General features: G+C 37.7%; 3 protein-coding genes across 4 annotated transcripts; all 3 read right to left on the reverse strand.

Annotated features, from left to right (window-relative positions):
* Positions 1–488: 488 nt before the first annotated feature.
* Positions 489–4,332, reverse strand: P5CS (Delta[1]-pyrroline-5-carboxylate synthase). Its single transcript, XM_011299645.1, has 4 exons — positions 4,081–4,332; positions 2,884–3,217; positions 1,292–2,757; positions 489–1,216 (listed from the first exon to the last, which is right to left on the reverse strand). Exons 1-4 carry the CDS (start codon positions 4,183–4,185, stop codon positions 767–769), a joined length of 2,355 nt encoding a protein of 784 aa, XP_011297947.1. The 5' UTR covers positions 4,186–4,332; the 3' UTR covers positions 489–766.
* A 496-nt stretch (positions 4,333–4,828) lies between these two features.
* Positions 4,829–10,749, reverse strand: LOC105263435 (uncharacterized). Of its 2 annotated transcripts, none has more exons than XM_011299648.1 (6): positions 10,656–10,749; positions 9,438–9,746; positions 8,960–9,343; positions 8,093–8,461; positions 6,727–7,874; positions 4,829–6,598 (listed from the first exon to the last, which is right to left on the reverse strand). In XM_011299648.1, the coding sequence occupies exons 3-6, from the start codon at positions 9,266–9,268 to the stop codon at positions 6,538–6,540; spliced, it is 1,887 nt and encodes a 628-aa protein (XP_011297950.1). In that variant the 5' UTR covers positions 9,269–9,343; positions 9,438–9,746; positions 10,656–10,749; the 3' UTR covers positions 4,829–6,537. The 2 variants fall into 2 exon arrangements, with proteins under 2 accessions (XP_011297950.1, XP_011297949.1); XM_011299647.1 differs by having other exon boundaries at positions 6,727–7,877; positions 8,960–9,362.
* A 512-nt stretch (positions 10,750–11,261) lies between these two features.
* Positions 11,262–16,379, reverse strand: Letm1 (Leucine zipper and EF-hand containing transmembrane protein 1). The gene is made up of 3 exons (XM_011299651.1): positions 16,210–16,379; positions 13,791–15,637; positions 11,262–13,584 (listed from the first exon to the last, which is right to left on the reverse strand). Exons 1-3 carry the CDS (start codon positions 16,265–16,267, stop codon positions 13,189–13,191), a joined length of 2,301 nt encoding a protein of 766 aa, XP_011297953.1. The 5' UTR covers positions 16,268–16,379; the 3' UTR covers positions 11,262–13,188.
* Positions 16,380–16,381: the final 2 nt, after the last annotated feature.

The following is a 16,381-nucleotide window of genomic DNA, read 5'->3' on the forward strand; positions in this document are numbered from 1 at the left end:
TTTTCACTGAAAGTGAAAAATTCGAAATTTTAGAAAAGGTATCAGGATAACATGACCATCGAGGAGTTATTCACTGAAATTTTCACTGAAAGTGAAAAATTCGAAATTTTTGGAAAAGTATCAGGGGAACATGAACATCGAGGAGCTATTCAGTTTTTAAACAATATTTCGATTGATTAGCCATTTACAAAAGAAAAAATAGGAATTATTTAAACAAAAAAAATGAATATTGGCGGGATCGAACCCGAGCCTTCGGCGTGCTAGCCGAGCACGTTACCGTTAGGACAACGCGCTAATTTAATAATATAATTTCATTAGTAGTATATATTTTGAAAAACTATGTTTTTCAAAAACTCCGAATTTTTCAATTTCACTGGATATCTTTTCGATTTTCAATTATTCAGTTTTTAAACAATATTTCCATTGATTAGACATTTACAAAAGAAAAAATTGGAATTATTTTGAAAAAAAAAAGAATGCCGGCGGGATCGATTTTAATATATTTTTTATTAATTTCCTTCGAACATCGTTTAATAATACAAATCTAATTCGAATACTTGCCGACTTGTTTCATTATAATTCACACCCTTTTTCTTTGGCATTAATCTTCAATAAAATGTGAAAATCACAAAATCGTCGTCGAGCGCAGAATATAATTTCCGATTTAGTCTCAAATATGGGTTATTATATCGGTTCCGGTAAAAAATTAAGCTCAATAAAATGGAGCTAATGTAGCATTTGAATGGCGTGAAGTTTGAAATTTCTTTCATTCGATGGGAAGAGATTCATGGATATATGTACATGGTCCTCCCTCAGCGAAATCTTTGACTGTGTGTCCCTCTCCATGAAGCACCCATTTCGTCGTGAGAAGTCCATCGACACCAACAGGGCCCCTTGCATGAATTCTAGTTGTCGAAATACCGACCTCAGCACCGAGTCCGAATCGATACCCATCGGCAAATCTGGAGCTGGCATTATGAAAGACACAGGCACTATCCACTTCCCTTTGAAAATGCCCAGCCGCTTCCCAATCTTCTGTTACGATAACATCAGTATGTGAGCTTCCATATTTATGAATATGATTGATCGCCTCTTCCAAATTTGGCACCACTTCAATAGTACACTCCAGGGCCCCATACTCAGTCCTCATGCTCTTGGCTGGAGGCGGCCCAAACGTCAACTTCTCTCGTAATTTTATACCCGAATTTATTTTCACCTGTTGAGCACACACCATTTAAACACCACTTCAAGAACTTAAAAAAGATATTATAACTAAAACATTATTACTCACTCCTTCCTTTTGCAGCATATTGCAGACATCAGTGAAGAAGCTTCCCTGGAGAAGGCTCTCATGAATCAAAAGCGTTTCCATGGCATTGCAGGCTGCCGGATAATCACACTTGGAGTCCCTAACGATGTCCACGGCTTTCTTAAGATCCGCATCCTTGTCTACATAGACATGACAAATTCCTTCGGAATGTCCCAACACCGGGATATGCTTTGACTGCTCTTGAATGGATCTAACAAGCGTCGAGCTTCCCCGAGGAATGATTAAATCGATATGTTTCTCCATAGATAGTAGATCTCCTATCTCTTCTCGTGTGGAAACCAATGAAATTGCGTGCGATGCGCCAACGGACTGGAGGGATTCTTTCACCAGTTCCATTAGAAGTCGATTACTGTGCATCGCTTCTTTTCCACCTTTTAATAACAAACCATTAGCACTAGCCATGGCTAATGCAGCTACCTGGGGCAAACTATCTGGGCGTGATTCAAAAATGACAAGCAGAACTCCAATGGGGACTGTTATTTGTTTCAGTTCGAGACCTTCGGATATTTTAGTTCTTCTTAAAACTCTTCCCACATTCTTCAGAGAACTAGCAGCAATCTGGTGGAGTCCAGCACTGAGAGATTCGAGTTTCGACGGGGTGAGAGCGAGTCGGCTTAGCAGGGGCTTCTCAAGTCCTAATTTTTCAGCTTCCTCAAGGTCTTTGGAATTAGCGGCTAATATCTCTGACTGTCTCGATTGAAGTAGATCTGCCAGATTATCGATAGCTCGGGCTCGATCTTCTGGTGTCAGTGACTGAAGAATTCTGCTACCTATTCTAGCATTTTCAGCAGCAACCTCAACGGGCTGAGATGAGCTCGATGACTCTGTGAAGAGAGTACCAATTTTTCTACCTGCCATTATATTTTTTATCGCCTGTTCCTGGGATCCGTTGCAAATAATCACTGATACTGCACGATCTAAGGCCCACAGGGCAGCGTTCACCTTGGAATCCATACCTCCTGTACCTACTTTTGATTTTTGACCAAATTTTATTGTTCCTCGGTGGTCAGAGGTGAATGTATGGAGCATCTTTGCACCGTCGTGCCAAGGGGGTAAATTGTAAATTCCATCAACATCACTCATGAGGATCAAGAGGTCAGCCTGGACCTCTGCTGCTAGCATTGCCGCTAAGGAATCATTGTCGTTTATTGAAATACCCCGACGATCACTTCTGTCTTTCATTTCTTCATCTGCCAGGAGCGGCGGCGAGACGGCGTCATTTGTGTTTATGATTGGGACTATGTTGAGGCTTATGAGCTCGCTTAATGTGCTGAAGAGATTTTTTCGGGTCTCTTCGTTGTAAAAATCAGGTTTTGTCACTAGGACTTGAGCGATCTTTACACCGTACTGGGCGAACATGGCATCGTACAGGGACATGAGACCTGATTGACCCACTGCAGCTGCTGCGCGAGGTTCCAACAGGGTTCCTCAGATAAATGAATCATTTGGTCATTAGGATATAATTGTAATGAAGCGGTGAGAATGGAAATGACCATTTATTTTTTATAGTTCGTATTGTAATTCGGAATAATTAGATAATTTTCAACACTCACCTACTTGTTCTCGCGTGTGATCGGTGACGCTCAGGGTCTCCCTCATTGACATCGACATTAGCAGTTCTTGAGTAAGTTTTTGCTTTCCAAATGCAACTGCACCACTGCTCACCATTATGCACTCACGACCCTCAATCTGTCTTTCAGCAACTTGTTCAACAATCGATGCCAAACGTCCTAAAGCAATTCCTTGTCCATCTTCACGGGTGATAACTGCTGAGCCAAGTTTCACCACTAAACGTCGTGCATATTTCAACTGACTGCGCTCAGTAAATTGTGCACGACGCGGTTTATCCGCGGTTTGCACTTCGCGGCGTAAATCCAGTCTGTAGCCCTGAAATTTTTATGTTAATGAACCATGAAACACTTCGTGCGAAATACTATTCTTTCATCAGTATCAATTTAATTTCATTTCACACTTCCAGATTTTTTCAAAAATTCACCAGACTACGGAAAACGGAAAAGATATTATTATATATCTAGAATTATTATTTTAAACAAAAAATATAAAAATTTGTGAGTCATTTAATAATTATGAAATCGAGAAACGGTATTTTTTTCAGGCCAATCTGATCCAGGATTTCCCAGAAATTTACTAAATCAAACCTGAAGAGTGAGAAGATATCGGTAACTCTTTTAACTCCGGGAAAATTGCCTGGAGGCTGCGGAGCATGTGTACCCGTTCATTAACTCTGAATCACGTGCATTCAATCAAATGAAAATACAACAGCATTGAGAAAAGTAGCCTTACTTATCCATTACATAACGTTATCATATACGGACAAAAATATATATACTTGAAACAAGTACATTATATATTTCATCTTAGAATATTCGATTATCAATGCGATATCGATAAAAAGTGATTTTCGTACGAGGAAAACAATTTTTTTTTTCGTATTTGTTCTGCGGAATTTTTTTTTATTAATATAGATCTTTATTCTTGTCAATTAATATTTAAATAGAAATGCAATGCAATTATGTAGCAATGGTATCGTAGACGGTTTCTTGATTTTTATTATCTTCGATTTCACGGGTTCCAAGAGGGATGAGATTTTTTCTCCCTATGTCCAACAATTTTTATCATTCGGACTCATTTTCTTTTTCGGAAAATGAGGAAAAGATGGAGGCGGGAGGTATTTCTATTTCTATTTCAGGAATCAACTAATTCAAATAATAACTTTTTTTTTAACTCACTGGTTGTTTCTGAGGCAGCCAAATGCCACTTGTTGTTGAGGTAAATCTCAGTCCCTGTGATCGAAAACAAATCCGCAAACTTTTTGGTATGAATAAAGCGTACATTTTTGTCAATTGTTAATTAATAAAGGGAGATGAAAAATCTTTTTTGTCGATTAAAGCTCGACAACTGTTCGACAGGCGACTAACTAGTTACGAGGAAATTCTTCACCGAAGTTGAAGAACATCGACTTGTTATCGTTTATCAGTCTGTCGAAGGAAGATTAAACGGGCTGAATTGTGAAGTGAGACAGTGAGATACTATTCTTCTGAGCATTCCCCCGGCACCCGCAAATCCCAAGGGCACGCAAAGTCCGTCGATGACGTATTAGTGTCAGTGACCCTCCTCCAATTATTTTCTGCATCCAAACACGGAAGTGCAACTGTGATATCGAGGTTCCACTCATACGGAAATTGTTTACAACAATTGGATGTATTATAGCGTAATGTCTAATTATAAATTATTCCTAAGCACTTGACTAAATTTTTCAGGAAATTTTGGGATGAAAAAATGAATTTATCAGTGAGTGATGAGGAGATCGAATTGAATTCTCGATTGATGACACGTTTTATTTTTTCATCTTCATTAGAAGATGGAATTTGAAAAATCAATTTCTCCGCGCGTAATGGGCCTAGTGTCATCGACTGAGAAATGAAATTTCACGCTCAGTCAATACCAGGGTTCAGGAAAGTAATGAATAAATAATAATTCAGTGTTTACTGCCTTCATTTATTTTTCACCACTTCTTTTCTTGCATACATGCTTGATAGTTCCTTCTTAACATCTTCTCATGAAACAATTTCTCTCGAAATTCTGTTATTTCATATAAACCTGTCCTTTCGCAATCGCATTAGGTACCTTTAAATGCCTCGATGTTAGTCTTGACTTTCACAAAAGGGTATTACCACAAAGTGTATCTACTTGTTGGGCTATTTTTTCACTCCTCCCGTGGAAAGTATTTCCAATTCAACAATTTTTGTTTTTTTATTCATTCTTTTTTTTCCTCATTCTCTTTGCTCTCTCATTTTCTTGGCTTCGATAAACTCGCCTTTCAATTCTATTTTTTTCTCATAAAGCTCGTGCAGTATGTTTTGCAGCAGCGAGAATCTCTTTTACCAAATACCTTTTGGTATTTCTTTTACATGTGTACGTTCTGGTACCTGTTCATTTTTTTTATATCTCTTTTTTTACTTCTGCTGAGGGATTCTTCTTGGTGGAGGTAAATTGAAAGGAATCAGGGAACTGTGGAGATCAATCGGGATACATTTTTTTTTTTCATTAGTTAATTTTTTTTTTTTTATCGTTTTCCATTTTAAATTGACGTTTTCGTCTTTAAGGAGGAAGAAAAAGGTAAGTATTTATTAGTTTGCATTTTCTAAGGCGTTAAATTATAATTAGGAGATATGATTAAGACAAAGTCATTAATGATTACGGAAAACAAAAAAATACAATACCACTTCGGGTTGTTTAATATTTTCATTTAACACCATGTCAACTTCATCGACTACGCCAAAACTCTTTCCCTTAATTCTTTTTATTCCTCTACTTTCAACCCTTTATCTCTCCTTATCTCCCTCAATTCTTATATATTTTTTAAAATATATTGCTTCTTCAAATCAATTATACGGTATTACTTTTCACTATTTTTATCTACTATACTTCATCATCACGAAGTTCGGGGTTATCGATTTATTCGTATAGATGGAGAACGCGTGAAAATTTCACAAATAATTTTACATCCATGAATAATGGAGTGTCAAATAAAAATTGAAAACAGGACAAAAAATGAAGTCATAACTATGGAAGCAATTCAGCAATCAGTAAAATTTCGATTTCCCACTTTTTCCAAACGGTATTTTTTCTCCCGAAAAAAAAAAAACAACTTGACAAAAAAATTATATATACATGGAAACCAGCAACCAATTACAAAACTTAACCGAAATGAATAATGAAAACAAACACTCGTTTTTTTTTTTCATTTGGCCTCAACTGGAGAAAAGTATGAGGTTCATTATCATTTTCTTGTTTTCCTATTCGCAGGATTCATGATTTATCAACTATGTTCCCTAAATGAACTCTCTTTCCCATCATCGTTAATCACACGATTTCTTATGATTATCTGCAGATGTTTATGTTCGTTTCTCCCTTGACGTTTTTTTTCCTCATATCATTTGGTTCTTACTTATAACAAGGGGGCTAGTTGTACCTCCTTGGATTCATGCATAACAAATTCCACATGCCGAGGGGGACCCCCTTGTTTGGTTTCCTTTTGACTTTATATTGATTTTCCTTAAAAAAATGTTTCTATCAGTTCAAATAGTTGAATAGTTTTACAAGAAACAATAACAGCTGGGTGATGCGTTGAATCAACGAAAGGGCGATGACCTCAGTTGTTTGAGAAGCTTTTAGCAACCAGTTTACAGTGTTAACGGTCGCAAGGCTGCCAGTGGCCGACATTTAAAGCTGCTACTATGCCTTCTGTAATTTAATCATTAATTGAAATTTATAACTCAAATGACACTGAGTTTTTCATTCGTGTGGAGTTCATCATATATAAATAAAATATTGAATGGAAGATGATGAAATAAATAATAAAAGCAATTTACCTTTTTCGGTCGTTAAGTAATGACACGCTTGGTTGCACCCACCCAAGATGCCCCAGTGTGAAAGAATCCTTGCCAACTCTGTCAGCCTCTCGACTGAGAAGATCGTCAGTTTCGATTGAGGAATAATAAAAATGATCCTCCTCAGCCAAAATTCTTCTCTTAATTGGTGATCTGACAGGATCGGTCTGAATAGACTTGTCGCACTGACGTACACGAAACTTCAAAGTCAACCCAGAGGTCTGCGGAACTATAACATCATCTCTGTACTCCATGTAAGGGCTTTCACCACCAGGTAGATACAGCAAGTTCCCGGACTCTGATCGTCGATAAGCCACTCTCTCAAAATTATTATTAACTGGAAATGTGGTGCCATCAGCCCAGTTACCATCGTCCTTGATTGGACAAAAATGTGTACGTGCAGATGTTAATAAATCCTCATCATCATCCTCGCATTCGCCATCACCATCGTTATCACCTTCACCATCATTATCATTATCATGATCATTATCATCTTCATCTTCATTTTCAGCATCACCATCACCATCAAGATCATCATCGAGAACAACAACAATGTCCTGAACGCTGTTGATCTCAGGGTGTGATGTTAATTTGTCGCCAATTACTGTTGGTGTTTTGCAAGCTGGAATAGTGTAACAATTATCTTTTTTACGACTGATATCCAAAGCTTTGCTCATACTCCAGCACCAGGGCCCATCATTGACATAATCCGACCAGCTTAAATTGTAATCATGCTCATCCTTGGGAATTTCATTGGTACTCTTGCCGACAGAGAAGTGAATGTCCCAAGGAATAATGGGAGAATCATCGATGATGGATTCTTGATAAGGTGTTGTAGCCGATGACGCCGAATCATTGAATGGGAGAATCAGGGGCAGTTCACCAGTGTCAACTGGCCATAAGGGACCAGATGGTATTGACAACGATGGAGCCGCCCAGATTGATGTCTTGTCCTGAGAGTTACCTGGACCACTATCCCAAAGGGCTTCTAAACTCTCGTCGAACTTTGCTTGCAGCTGAGCCAGACGAAGCTGATCAAGCTCTAGTTCACGTTCTTTTTCCCGTTCACGTTCCATTGATTTTGCAAAGCCGAAAGATTCTTTTTCATTACTCCGACGAGATTCTATGGCCTGCTATGACGAAAAATGAGAGTAATGCTTTATGTTCCAGAGAAAAACCAGTGGAAAGTAGTAAAACGCTCCATTCATTATACTACGAGGAGGTTATTTTAATTTATCTTGACTAATAAAATCCCAGAATGAAGCAAACGTTGACGTTTGATGGGTACCGTTTTACTACTTATAATTGTTGTAACACTTTCAATAAATTTTAAAGGTATTGTACTTACTACAGACATTTTATTTTTTTTATGCCGACTTTTGTTGTTTGAAGTAGCACTAGTATTTTTATTGTTATTGCTGTTGTTCTTATTATTGTTTCCGTTGACACAGATGGTTCGGTTTTTATTATTGTTGTTGGTGATGCCCAAGTTCTTGTCCTTTTTGTGGGTTGTTTTCTTCGGAGTGGCAGGCTGCAGCGCTGGGAAAGCGGCGTAGTACCTGAGCGCTCTGTCACGGGGGGTTAATGACTCAAAGGTACTTGACTTATTGTCATCCTCAAGTTTTTGGCATTCACCCTTATCGTCATTAGCACCGCCCCCTTCAAGATCTCTCAGTTTGGCGCACAATTCGTCCACCAGTGACTCTACTCCGCATTTCTGTCAAGTTTCAAGAATTCAAGGTTTTCAATAGAAAATTTATCTCACATTTGTTTAAATCTTTGGTGACTACTACAAGAATCTGATAATGTCAGATAAGGAAAAATTATAGAGAAGTCCTTTCTTTATTTTTTTCGAGGACTTTGTCTAAATGAAGTAAATACTCCGATAATATCGATAATATTCCGGACATTTCTAGTTCTGATTCATCCTAATCGGAGAGAAAACTGCGTTCGTAGATAAAAATATTAAACAAATAAATCATTCAATTTGTGTTCTAATATAGACGTGAAACTTCTATTTTTTACGCTATTATGTCCCACATTTTTTTTGTCATACTTGGAAAAGCCCTAGGTTTAATGGGTTTTCCTCAGTACGTAAGCCATTTTCCGGATTTGGCTGCTGATGAGTCGAGATCATTACTGAGGTAATTAGAGAATAATACGACTAATGAGAAAAATGTAAGATTTTGACGACCTGAAAGAAAAGTGAAATTACCTGATCAGCGGCATTGGTGAGACATTGCACAACCGCGCGTCTCTGTTCTCTGTCACCCTGCAGGGGCAATCTCACCCTGGTGCGTAGCCGATTGTGTCGTCCGCCAGTGTTGAGGGATGGAGACAGGGCCGAGTCGGGGCGGCGCAACAGGCTAAGAACGAAACGCGAGTAAGCAACTGGGTCAATGCCCAATGCATCCAAGCGTGATTCAAGCCAAAGGCGCAACTCCTCCTCGGCCCGATTACCAAACACCCCGCCGCCACCGGGCGACGACGCTATCCCGACGAGACGAAGTGCTGGATTCCTCATTCCAAATCTTTGGGCAACCACCAGGTCCCTTGCACGCTTGTCAACTCCGCTTCTTCCGGGGTGAACATCTCTCCTCTTTAAAATCAATTATTCGCTATAAATTTTTCAATTGTACAATCAACATTATAATTAACGATCATTAAAATTTCACTCGGCATTATAAACTCACCTATTAATATTTTATGTTATTGTCCTTATTTAAAAATAATTCGACTCCAGTGTGTCCACCACCTTTTTACCGACAACCCAATTGGAAACTCGAAAGATACCCGATTGCTACAAAAAATATTTTCGTTCGCTAAGCAATTATTTAGTAATCGAAACAAATAGCCGTGTAAGTTCTTAAAATGTTGAATTATGGGTGCTCCATCGGTATCAATATAACTTTGGTTGTGGTACCCCGGTGGGAGATGCGTCGTCGTTGAGAGGATGGCAGGCCTTAATGAAGGAAAAAGATTCTCTTCTTCCCATGTTGACTCTGCAACAATAAACCTAATATATAATACCTGGATTAACTTCAAATAAGATTTCAAATTAGAGCCGAAAAATTATCCACTCGATTCATTTATATATCGAATAACCACATGTTTAAAATTCCTCCATTGCGATCCATTGCGATTGCGATTGTCTCCAGAACTTACTATTTATTCCTGGTACGATGATATAATAAAGATAAATGTAATATTGTACTGCAACAAATATAGTAGAAATCATTCGTGAAATACCTTGATAGCTAATGATTGTATGTGAATACGGCGATTATACCTTTCATTAAGTTATTCATTCTATACCAAAACCCGCCAATAAAACTCTAACTGACCATCTCGACCTTATCACTCACAAAATTCATTCATATATACTCACAGCTGAAAGCCTTTCACATATGGAGAACTGACACAACTCCAAATACATAACAAAATATGTTGCAACAATGACTAACATACACAATTATCTACGATGTGTACCCTTGAACGGACAATCGGACTGGTCATCCGTCAAGAGAGAAAAAAAATTCAAGTTATTATTATATATACGTGAAAAACCCACGTCACAGCCCATCGATAAGGTATATCCAAACGTAACATCAGTCATCAACTGAAAACACTTTTCACCTACTCCAGAAGTTGATGGAGGGCTTCCAGGGACTCCAGGGCTTGTGGATAATACAAATAACCTTTTTTCAATTGTGGTTTCGACTGACTCATAGAGACTCATGCTTACTATCTTGGGTTTACTGAATCTGGGCTCTACCTTCTCTGCTCATCCAACGTTGCGAAATTATTGAATATTCATTTATGCATCAGCGTATCAATATACCAATCAATATCAACATGAGATTTATTGTTTTGTCAATGATTTTTAATGGAATTAAGGTGATTGTCATTACCTGCATATCCCGAGAGATGATATTTTCACCCCGGCCTTTTCTAGACACCCCACTTGGTGAAAAACATGGCGGGCCACTAAGCCCCAGTTCCCTCCTCAACCCCTCCTCATCCCTCCCCGTACTCGCACCACCCCTTCTTCACAACTTTTGGCCTCAGGGCCGTATCCATTGCTCCATTACCCACTCAGCTATATTCCTTCATTTCCTCGACAAAATATCTTCTTTGTCTCCCGCCTCTCTCGTCTCTCTCGTCCTATTGCATCAAATGATGAAATTATTCAAGGAGTTACTGTCCATGTCTTTTCATTTTTCATGGTTTTTTCTTGGAAATTTCGGAGAATATATGGTTTTTTGGAAGGAAGGTATATATGGATTTTTCGATTTTTTCATTTTTCAATGACTCACAAATTTTTATAATTCTGCGCATAAAATCTACAATTTTGAATAAATTCATAAACAACTGATGAGTCATTTTTGTTCGTAGAATGATTGATTAAAATTAAAAAAATTTCTTCAATCTTCCGCATTTACGAAATTTTTATGAAATAATAGGCTTTATTTGTCTTCCTATTCAACAATTCTATTACAAAAATAAGGAAGAGAAAATTATTGTCCAATGGGAATTATCGACACGCGTTATTTTATTCCATTTTATTTATATATATAATTATACAGAGTGTCTCATATCAATGCTGGAGACAATTAGTAATAAACAGCGTCTTGCAGTTTTATTCGTATTATTTTTCTATCTTATATTTCCCTCGTAAATCGTACAAATTGAATTAAGGTACCAGAGAGAGTTTCAAATCAATTTTTTAAAAAACGAGACACTTCGTGATCGCTGAGTCTAGAAGGACTAAAAGTAATACCAATCGGATGATTCAAATTGAATCAAAAAATTTATTCCTCCACCTTGTAGTCATTATTTTCTGCTTAAATATAACTTGGCCTTCAGACAATACTGCCAGTGATTAAAAACTCTCTTTTTCACCTTAATTATTAAAAAGAACATTTTTTCACGAAAATGCCACAGAAAATTGAATAGACTTCGAAGTGAAGTGATAAAAGCGGGTAGGTTCAGAACTTCCTATTCAGTAATTCTCGAATATTTTCTTGAATATTTTATCGAATATTTCCTCGAATATTTTCTCGAATATTTTATTTTACTCGAAACAAATGTATGTATATGGGCCATTCCATTAATTATATTATGCAAATTCGGTCCCAACATTTTCAGTAATTATTTTCAGACTTACTTAAGAATGGATGAGCAATAAGATCTCGTGAAGAGGTAGAAGTCATGTTTCCCAGTGGAAGAGACTGTACGAACTTCAACGATTTCCCCTGTAAATTGGGGAAACAAAATTTTCTTTTTTTTTAAAAAGCATGCCCAATCGACATAGTATTTAATCCGTGTTCGCTCATATGATACTAAACCAATGAAAATTAAGAAACAGAAATTGAATCTGTCGAAAATCGATTTTTCTGATTCAAGAATTTATTTACAAACTTCATCGATGGATGTACTTTTATTTACATGGATAGCTATATTTACAAGCTTAATTGTAATTAAATAATTTCTTGAATTGTAAAAAGTGAATTTTTGCGCCTTCATTAGTTGTTTCATTTTTCGTCAGTTGAGGATTATAGGAATGATCAGAGGTCCAATACTACATCGATCTCAAAATTTTGTGAATGTAATTTTGTTTTAATCCATGAAAAAATAGGAGCAACAGTGAAGTTAAGAATTTATTTTTTGTGTTTCGAGTGTTCGAGCTGTTGAAGTCTCTCCAATTGAAAAACTGGATCTTTTCTTTTTGAAGAATTTCCTTCTCCATACATATTTAATTCAAAAAAGTAATGAAAATAATTTCGTGAATTGTGAGACAGGATTCGCATATATTTGCGTGTATTTAGAGGAACAGCCCATATTTGTATATGAAGATATATCAACCGGCGTCAATAAAATATGTACGTGTTCCGAACTTATCTCTTCTTTACCACTTCCCTCACGATTTTTTTCACTGATGGAATGATATTGTTCCGAAGTTAATCCAAATCGAACGGAAAGAGGTAAAAGGGTGAATGAATTCCAATTTTAGTCGTGTCCAGCACGTGATTCCACTGCATTTCGACAGTGAAAAGTGACTTTCTCCTCTTGTTATTTCATTTTCCTCTTTTCAGCACAGGATGCATTAACGTTTTAAATCCACCATGATAGGTACGTCCAGAGTTTGAACACATGAATCAATCAAATATATTAATTTTCATTGCGTAAATTCCCTCCGATAATCGTTGAAATTCTCTCGATTCTTCATTGCTCCCACTAGACCATTTTTTTTTTGTTCACCGAATAAATGAAACACATTTGTTCCTTCAGATGAAACTCACTTCTCATTTCATTTGAGTTGGTAGTTTATACTGTCTGATGTCCAAACTCAACACCTTGCGATGTTCATCCTGATAAAAAATAGAAAGAAAAAAATCGTTGGCCTATGCGTAGAGGAATTTAAATTTATGGGACTCGTGCGAATCACAGCTGCTTAGAACCTTCAGTTTTTTTCGCCTTCGGAGGTGGTACACTCGTTAGAGAGGCATCTCTAACTGGATTAGAGTCCAGAGGATCTTTTAAGATTGGCGCTGGATCTCGCAACTCCTCAGCTTCGGATTTCACTGTGATTTTTGGTGTGGCCTCATCATCTAGATTTTCACACAGTGGTTCCTTTGATTTCACTGGATGGATTGACGGCACTACGGAGGCTTTCTCGGGTTGAATTTCATCCGAAGGCTTGTCTTTGCTATCTTTCTTCAAGGCTTTGGAAATCTGATCTTCCACTTCCAAAACCTCCTCCTTATCTATGAGGTCAATTAATTCATTCAACTGCTTCTTGTTCAGTTTTACATCTTCTTTGCCGATCAGCTCAATCACCTTGAAGGAAAAAAAAGAATAATTATTTTATGGGTCTTAAAATAATGCCAAGAGGCCATTTTTTATTATTTTCATCTCTTGTTCTTTTTCAAATATCTCAAAAACGATTTGATATTTATTTATCGTTCCCAGTGAAGAGTAATTTCAGGAAAAAAATATCGTCTCTAAACGAACATATGTTTTCAACTGATTTAAATAGAATTTACCTTTAGTACATCCTCAATTTTTATTGCACCATCCCTATCATCATCGATCTTCCCCAAAATCTCGGAAATCCTTGAGAGTCTGTTTTCGTCCGGAACACTCTGAATTTGCTTGATAGCAGCAATAAGTTCGTCCACCTTCACCAGTTCCTCGACCACATGAGAACCCTCTTTCTCCTCAGGTTTCAGTGTCTCAATCTTCTTCTTCACTTGTTCCTCGCTCTTCTCCAACTCTTTCAACACATTATCCATCTTTGAAATCATCTTATTAACCTTGTTAAACAGACGTTTAGCTCCCTTGGACACTTTAATATCTTCAATTTCCCCTCGGGCCTCTGCCTTCATCTGATCCAATTCCTTGATATCTTCCTGGTACTCTGCCATCTCTTCCTTGAGCTCCTTCAGCTCCTCCTTCTCTACGACAAGCTTCTTATCTTTTCCAATCGAATCAAGGGCTTGTTCAAGAACCTTAACATCCTTAGTGGTGATTTCGTCTTTCTTTTCTTCTCGGGCAGCAATAATTGGTTCAGGCTCTTTCGCCTCCTTCTTCTCCTTCCTCTCCTCCTCAATTTTGCGTTCCTCCATTTTAATAATTTCTATGTTTGTTCTATGATCAACTTTGCCCTCTTTCTCACCAATAGCGCCTTTCGTTGCTGCTAGAACATCATCAGGAAGTGCTGATATTGTAACCTTGAGTTTATCAGACATTGGCATTGTCTCTGGTACCATGAGAGCTCGAGAAAGGAGGAGGAGTGAAGGAGGAACCTTTTTGTGAATACTCAGGTCCAACCACTGGGATAACTGATCCTTCAATTTATTTTCTGGCATTCCATAGGCCCTCATCCCTCGTGCTCGGCAGGCTTGCTGCAGCTCTGCTCGTGTCAGGGTTTCAACTCCTTCTTTATCAATCAACCTATCGTCTGCTGCGAGACTTCTGAGCCTCATTCTCAAGAGATAACGCAGAAAGTTTGTTGTGCCCAGGGTCTGCACATCCAGTACTCGACACAGGGCGATTAATTGGGGACGCGAGAGGGAGTCCAGAGTGATTTCATCTTCAAAAAGTTTGGAGAACTTCATGATCTCCTCGTTAGAAGCTGTAGCACCTGTTGAACGAAGTTTGTAAAAGAATTCAGAAAACTCTTTGGCTTTCTCGGACTTGTGATTTGGTGACTGCACTGCCATTTCATCCAGCGTTTTCTGGAGGAACTTTGCCATTTCTATTTTAACTTTTAGGGCTTGTTTCAATTTGTCTTCTTTCTCTGTTGCTGTCTGGAAGGTTGATGGCAACATTCCAGGGAAAAATTTGATTGCCACTGGTAAAAGAAACTCCATAAAGGGAACGATTATGAAAACCGAGAAAGGAATCAGTCGGAACATATCACCAGTTGTTTTAACGAGCAATCGATGTTCTCGTCTTGTCAATTCCTTTCCTTTGAGTACCCTCCAAATAAGTTTCGCTGAAATTTTCATATCAAGTCCCAATAACCTGAATCCATGATAATAGTGGAGCATCTCAGCCTTTATCTTTTGCCATAAAGTTCGTTTTTGAGGAACTGCTTTGTCTGGTGCTTTGGTGATATCGCTGGCCAATGCAACTATCATTTTTTCTTTCTCTTCTTTTTCTTCTTTGAGATTCTTCACAGTTTCTTCTACCTTCGACGAAGGCTCTTGCCCACTCCATGCTGGAGTAAAATGAAAACTTCGATTCTGGGAATATGAAATCTGAATATTTGATCTCAGAATCGACGAATCAATTCCAGAAACGATTCGCTTCTCTGATTTACTCGGATATGAAAATAAAAGTCCTAGACTGCGATTATCGAGGTACAGCCGTCGTCTGGTATAGCACCCTGTAATTGAACGAAAATTTATTCCCAAAGAATTTTATTTTATGGATTATGATTAAATATTTTACAACTGGACATAAAATCACAAATTTTACTAAATTTCATGACAAGACTCTTGTCTAGATTCACTTAACGTAAAAGAATATTCGAATGCTACAATAATTAATTGGGCTGGTTAAATTATCTACATGAGAAGTGACGGATATTCAAAGATCTCGTATTAAACCAGTTTCACTTATGATATCCTCCATAATTTCTTCATGGAGGAAACCATGGAGAGAAAACATCATGTGGACAGCCTAACCTTTGCTCCCACTGAACTTCACAATTACTCAGAGTTAACTGAACGGACCTTTGATGATAAATCTATTTGAAAAACCGGTGACACCACCAGAAATAATAATAGTCCGGCATGACCATCGATGAATTTGCCAAATGTTACATAAATGAATAAAACCGGCACGATACAAGCGAGCAGTCACTTTATCTGATGTTTAGTTTTTTCCCATCTTATTGGGGAAATTTCCATCAACCAGGTGAAATAAATATCTCAAGAGTGAATTTATGCTACGTACGTCTCATGATGCCAGCATTAATTGCAACCATAGCCCTCGTGTAAACAACAGTATTCATGGTAAATTATTTGTGACGCTGAATTATATTTCTCTCGCGAATTTTCGAGGACCGTATTTCTTTTCAGATTGTACAATGTTACAGCCATCACACATATCACTCACGACACCAGTA

Source organism: Fopius arisanus, unplaced genomic scaffold (genome assembly GCF_000806365.1).
Source record: "Fopius arisanus strain USDA-PBARC FA_bdor unplaced genomic scaffold, ASM80636v1 scaffold00015, whole genome shotgun sequence".
NCBI lineage: Eukaryota > Metazoa > Arthropoda > Insecta > Hymenoptera > Braconidae > Fopius > Fopius arisanus.

What these genes read in the sequence shown, in the direction of transcription:
- P5CS (XM_011299645.1), bottom strand. Translation starts at nt 4,185, where the DNA reads ATGTACGCTTTATTCATACCAAAAAGTTTGCGGATTTGTTTTCGATCA. An exon ending in GGCTGCCTCAGAAACAACCA is followed by an intron (nt 3,218 to 4,080) that starts GTGAGTTAAAAA and finishes TAAAAATTTCAG; the next exon opens with GGCTACAGACTGGATTTACG. An exon ending in ATATGCTGCAAAAGGAAGGA is followed by an intron (nt 1,217 to 1,291) that starts GTGAGTAATAAT and finishes TGTGCTCAACAG; the next exon opens with GTGAAAATAAATTCGGGTAT.
- LOC105263435 (XM_011299647.1), bottom strand. Translation starts at nt 9,268, where the DNA reads ATGAGGAATCCAGCACTTCGTCTCGTCGGGATAGCGTCGTCGCCCGGT. An exon ending in TCACCAATGCCGCTGATCAG is followed by an intron (nt 8,462 to 8,959) that starts GTAATTTCACTT and finishes GAAACTTGACAG; the next exon opens with AAATGCGGAGTAGAGTCACT. An exon ending in TTACTTAACGACCGAAAAAG is followed by an intron (nt 6,599 to 6,726) that starts GTAAATTGCTTT and finishes ATTAAATTACAG; the next exon opens with AAGGCATAGTAGCAGCTTTA.
- Letm1 (XM_011299651.1), bottom strand. Translation starts at nt 16,267, where the DNA reads ATGAATACTGTTGTTTACACGAGGGCTATGGTTGCAATTAATGCTGGC. An exon ending in TAATGCTGGCATCATGAGAC is followed by an intron (nt 15,638 to 16,209) that starts GTACGTAGCATA and finishes GTTCAATTACAG; the next exon opens with GGTGCTATACCAGACGACGG. An exon ending in AAATTGAGGATGTACTAAAG is followed by an intron (nt 13,585 to 13,790) that starts GTAAATTCTATT and finishes TTTTCCTTCAAG; the next exon opens with GTGATTGAGCTGATCGGCAA.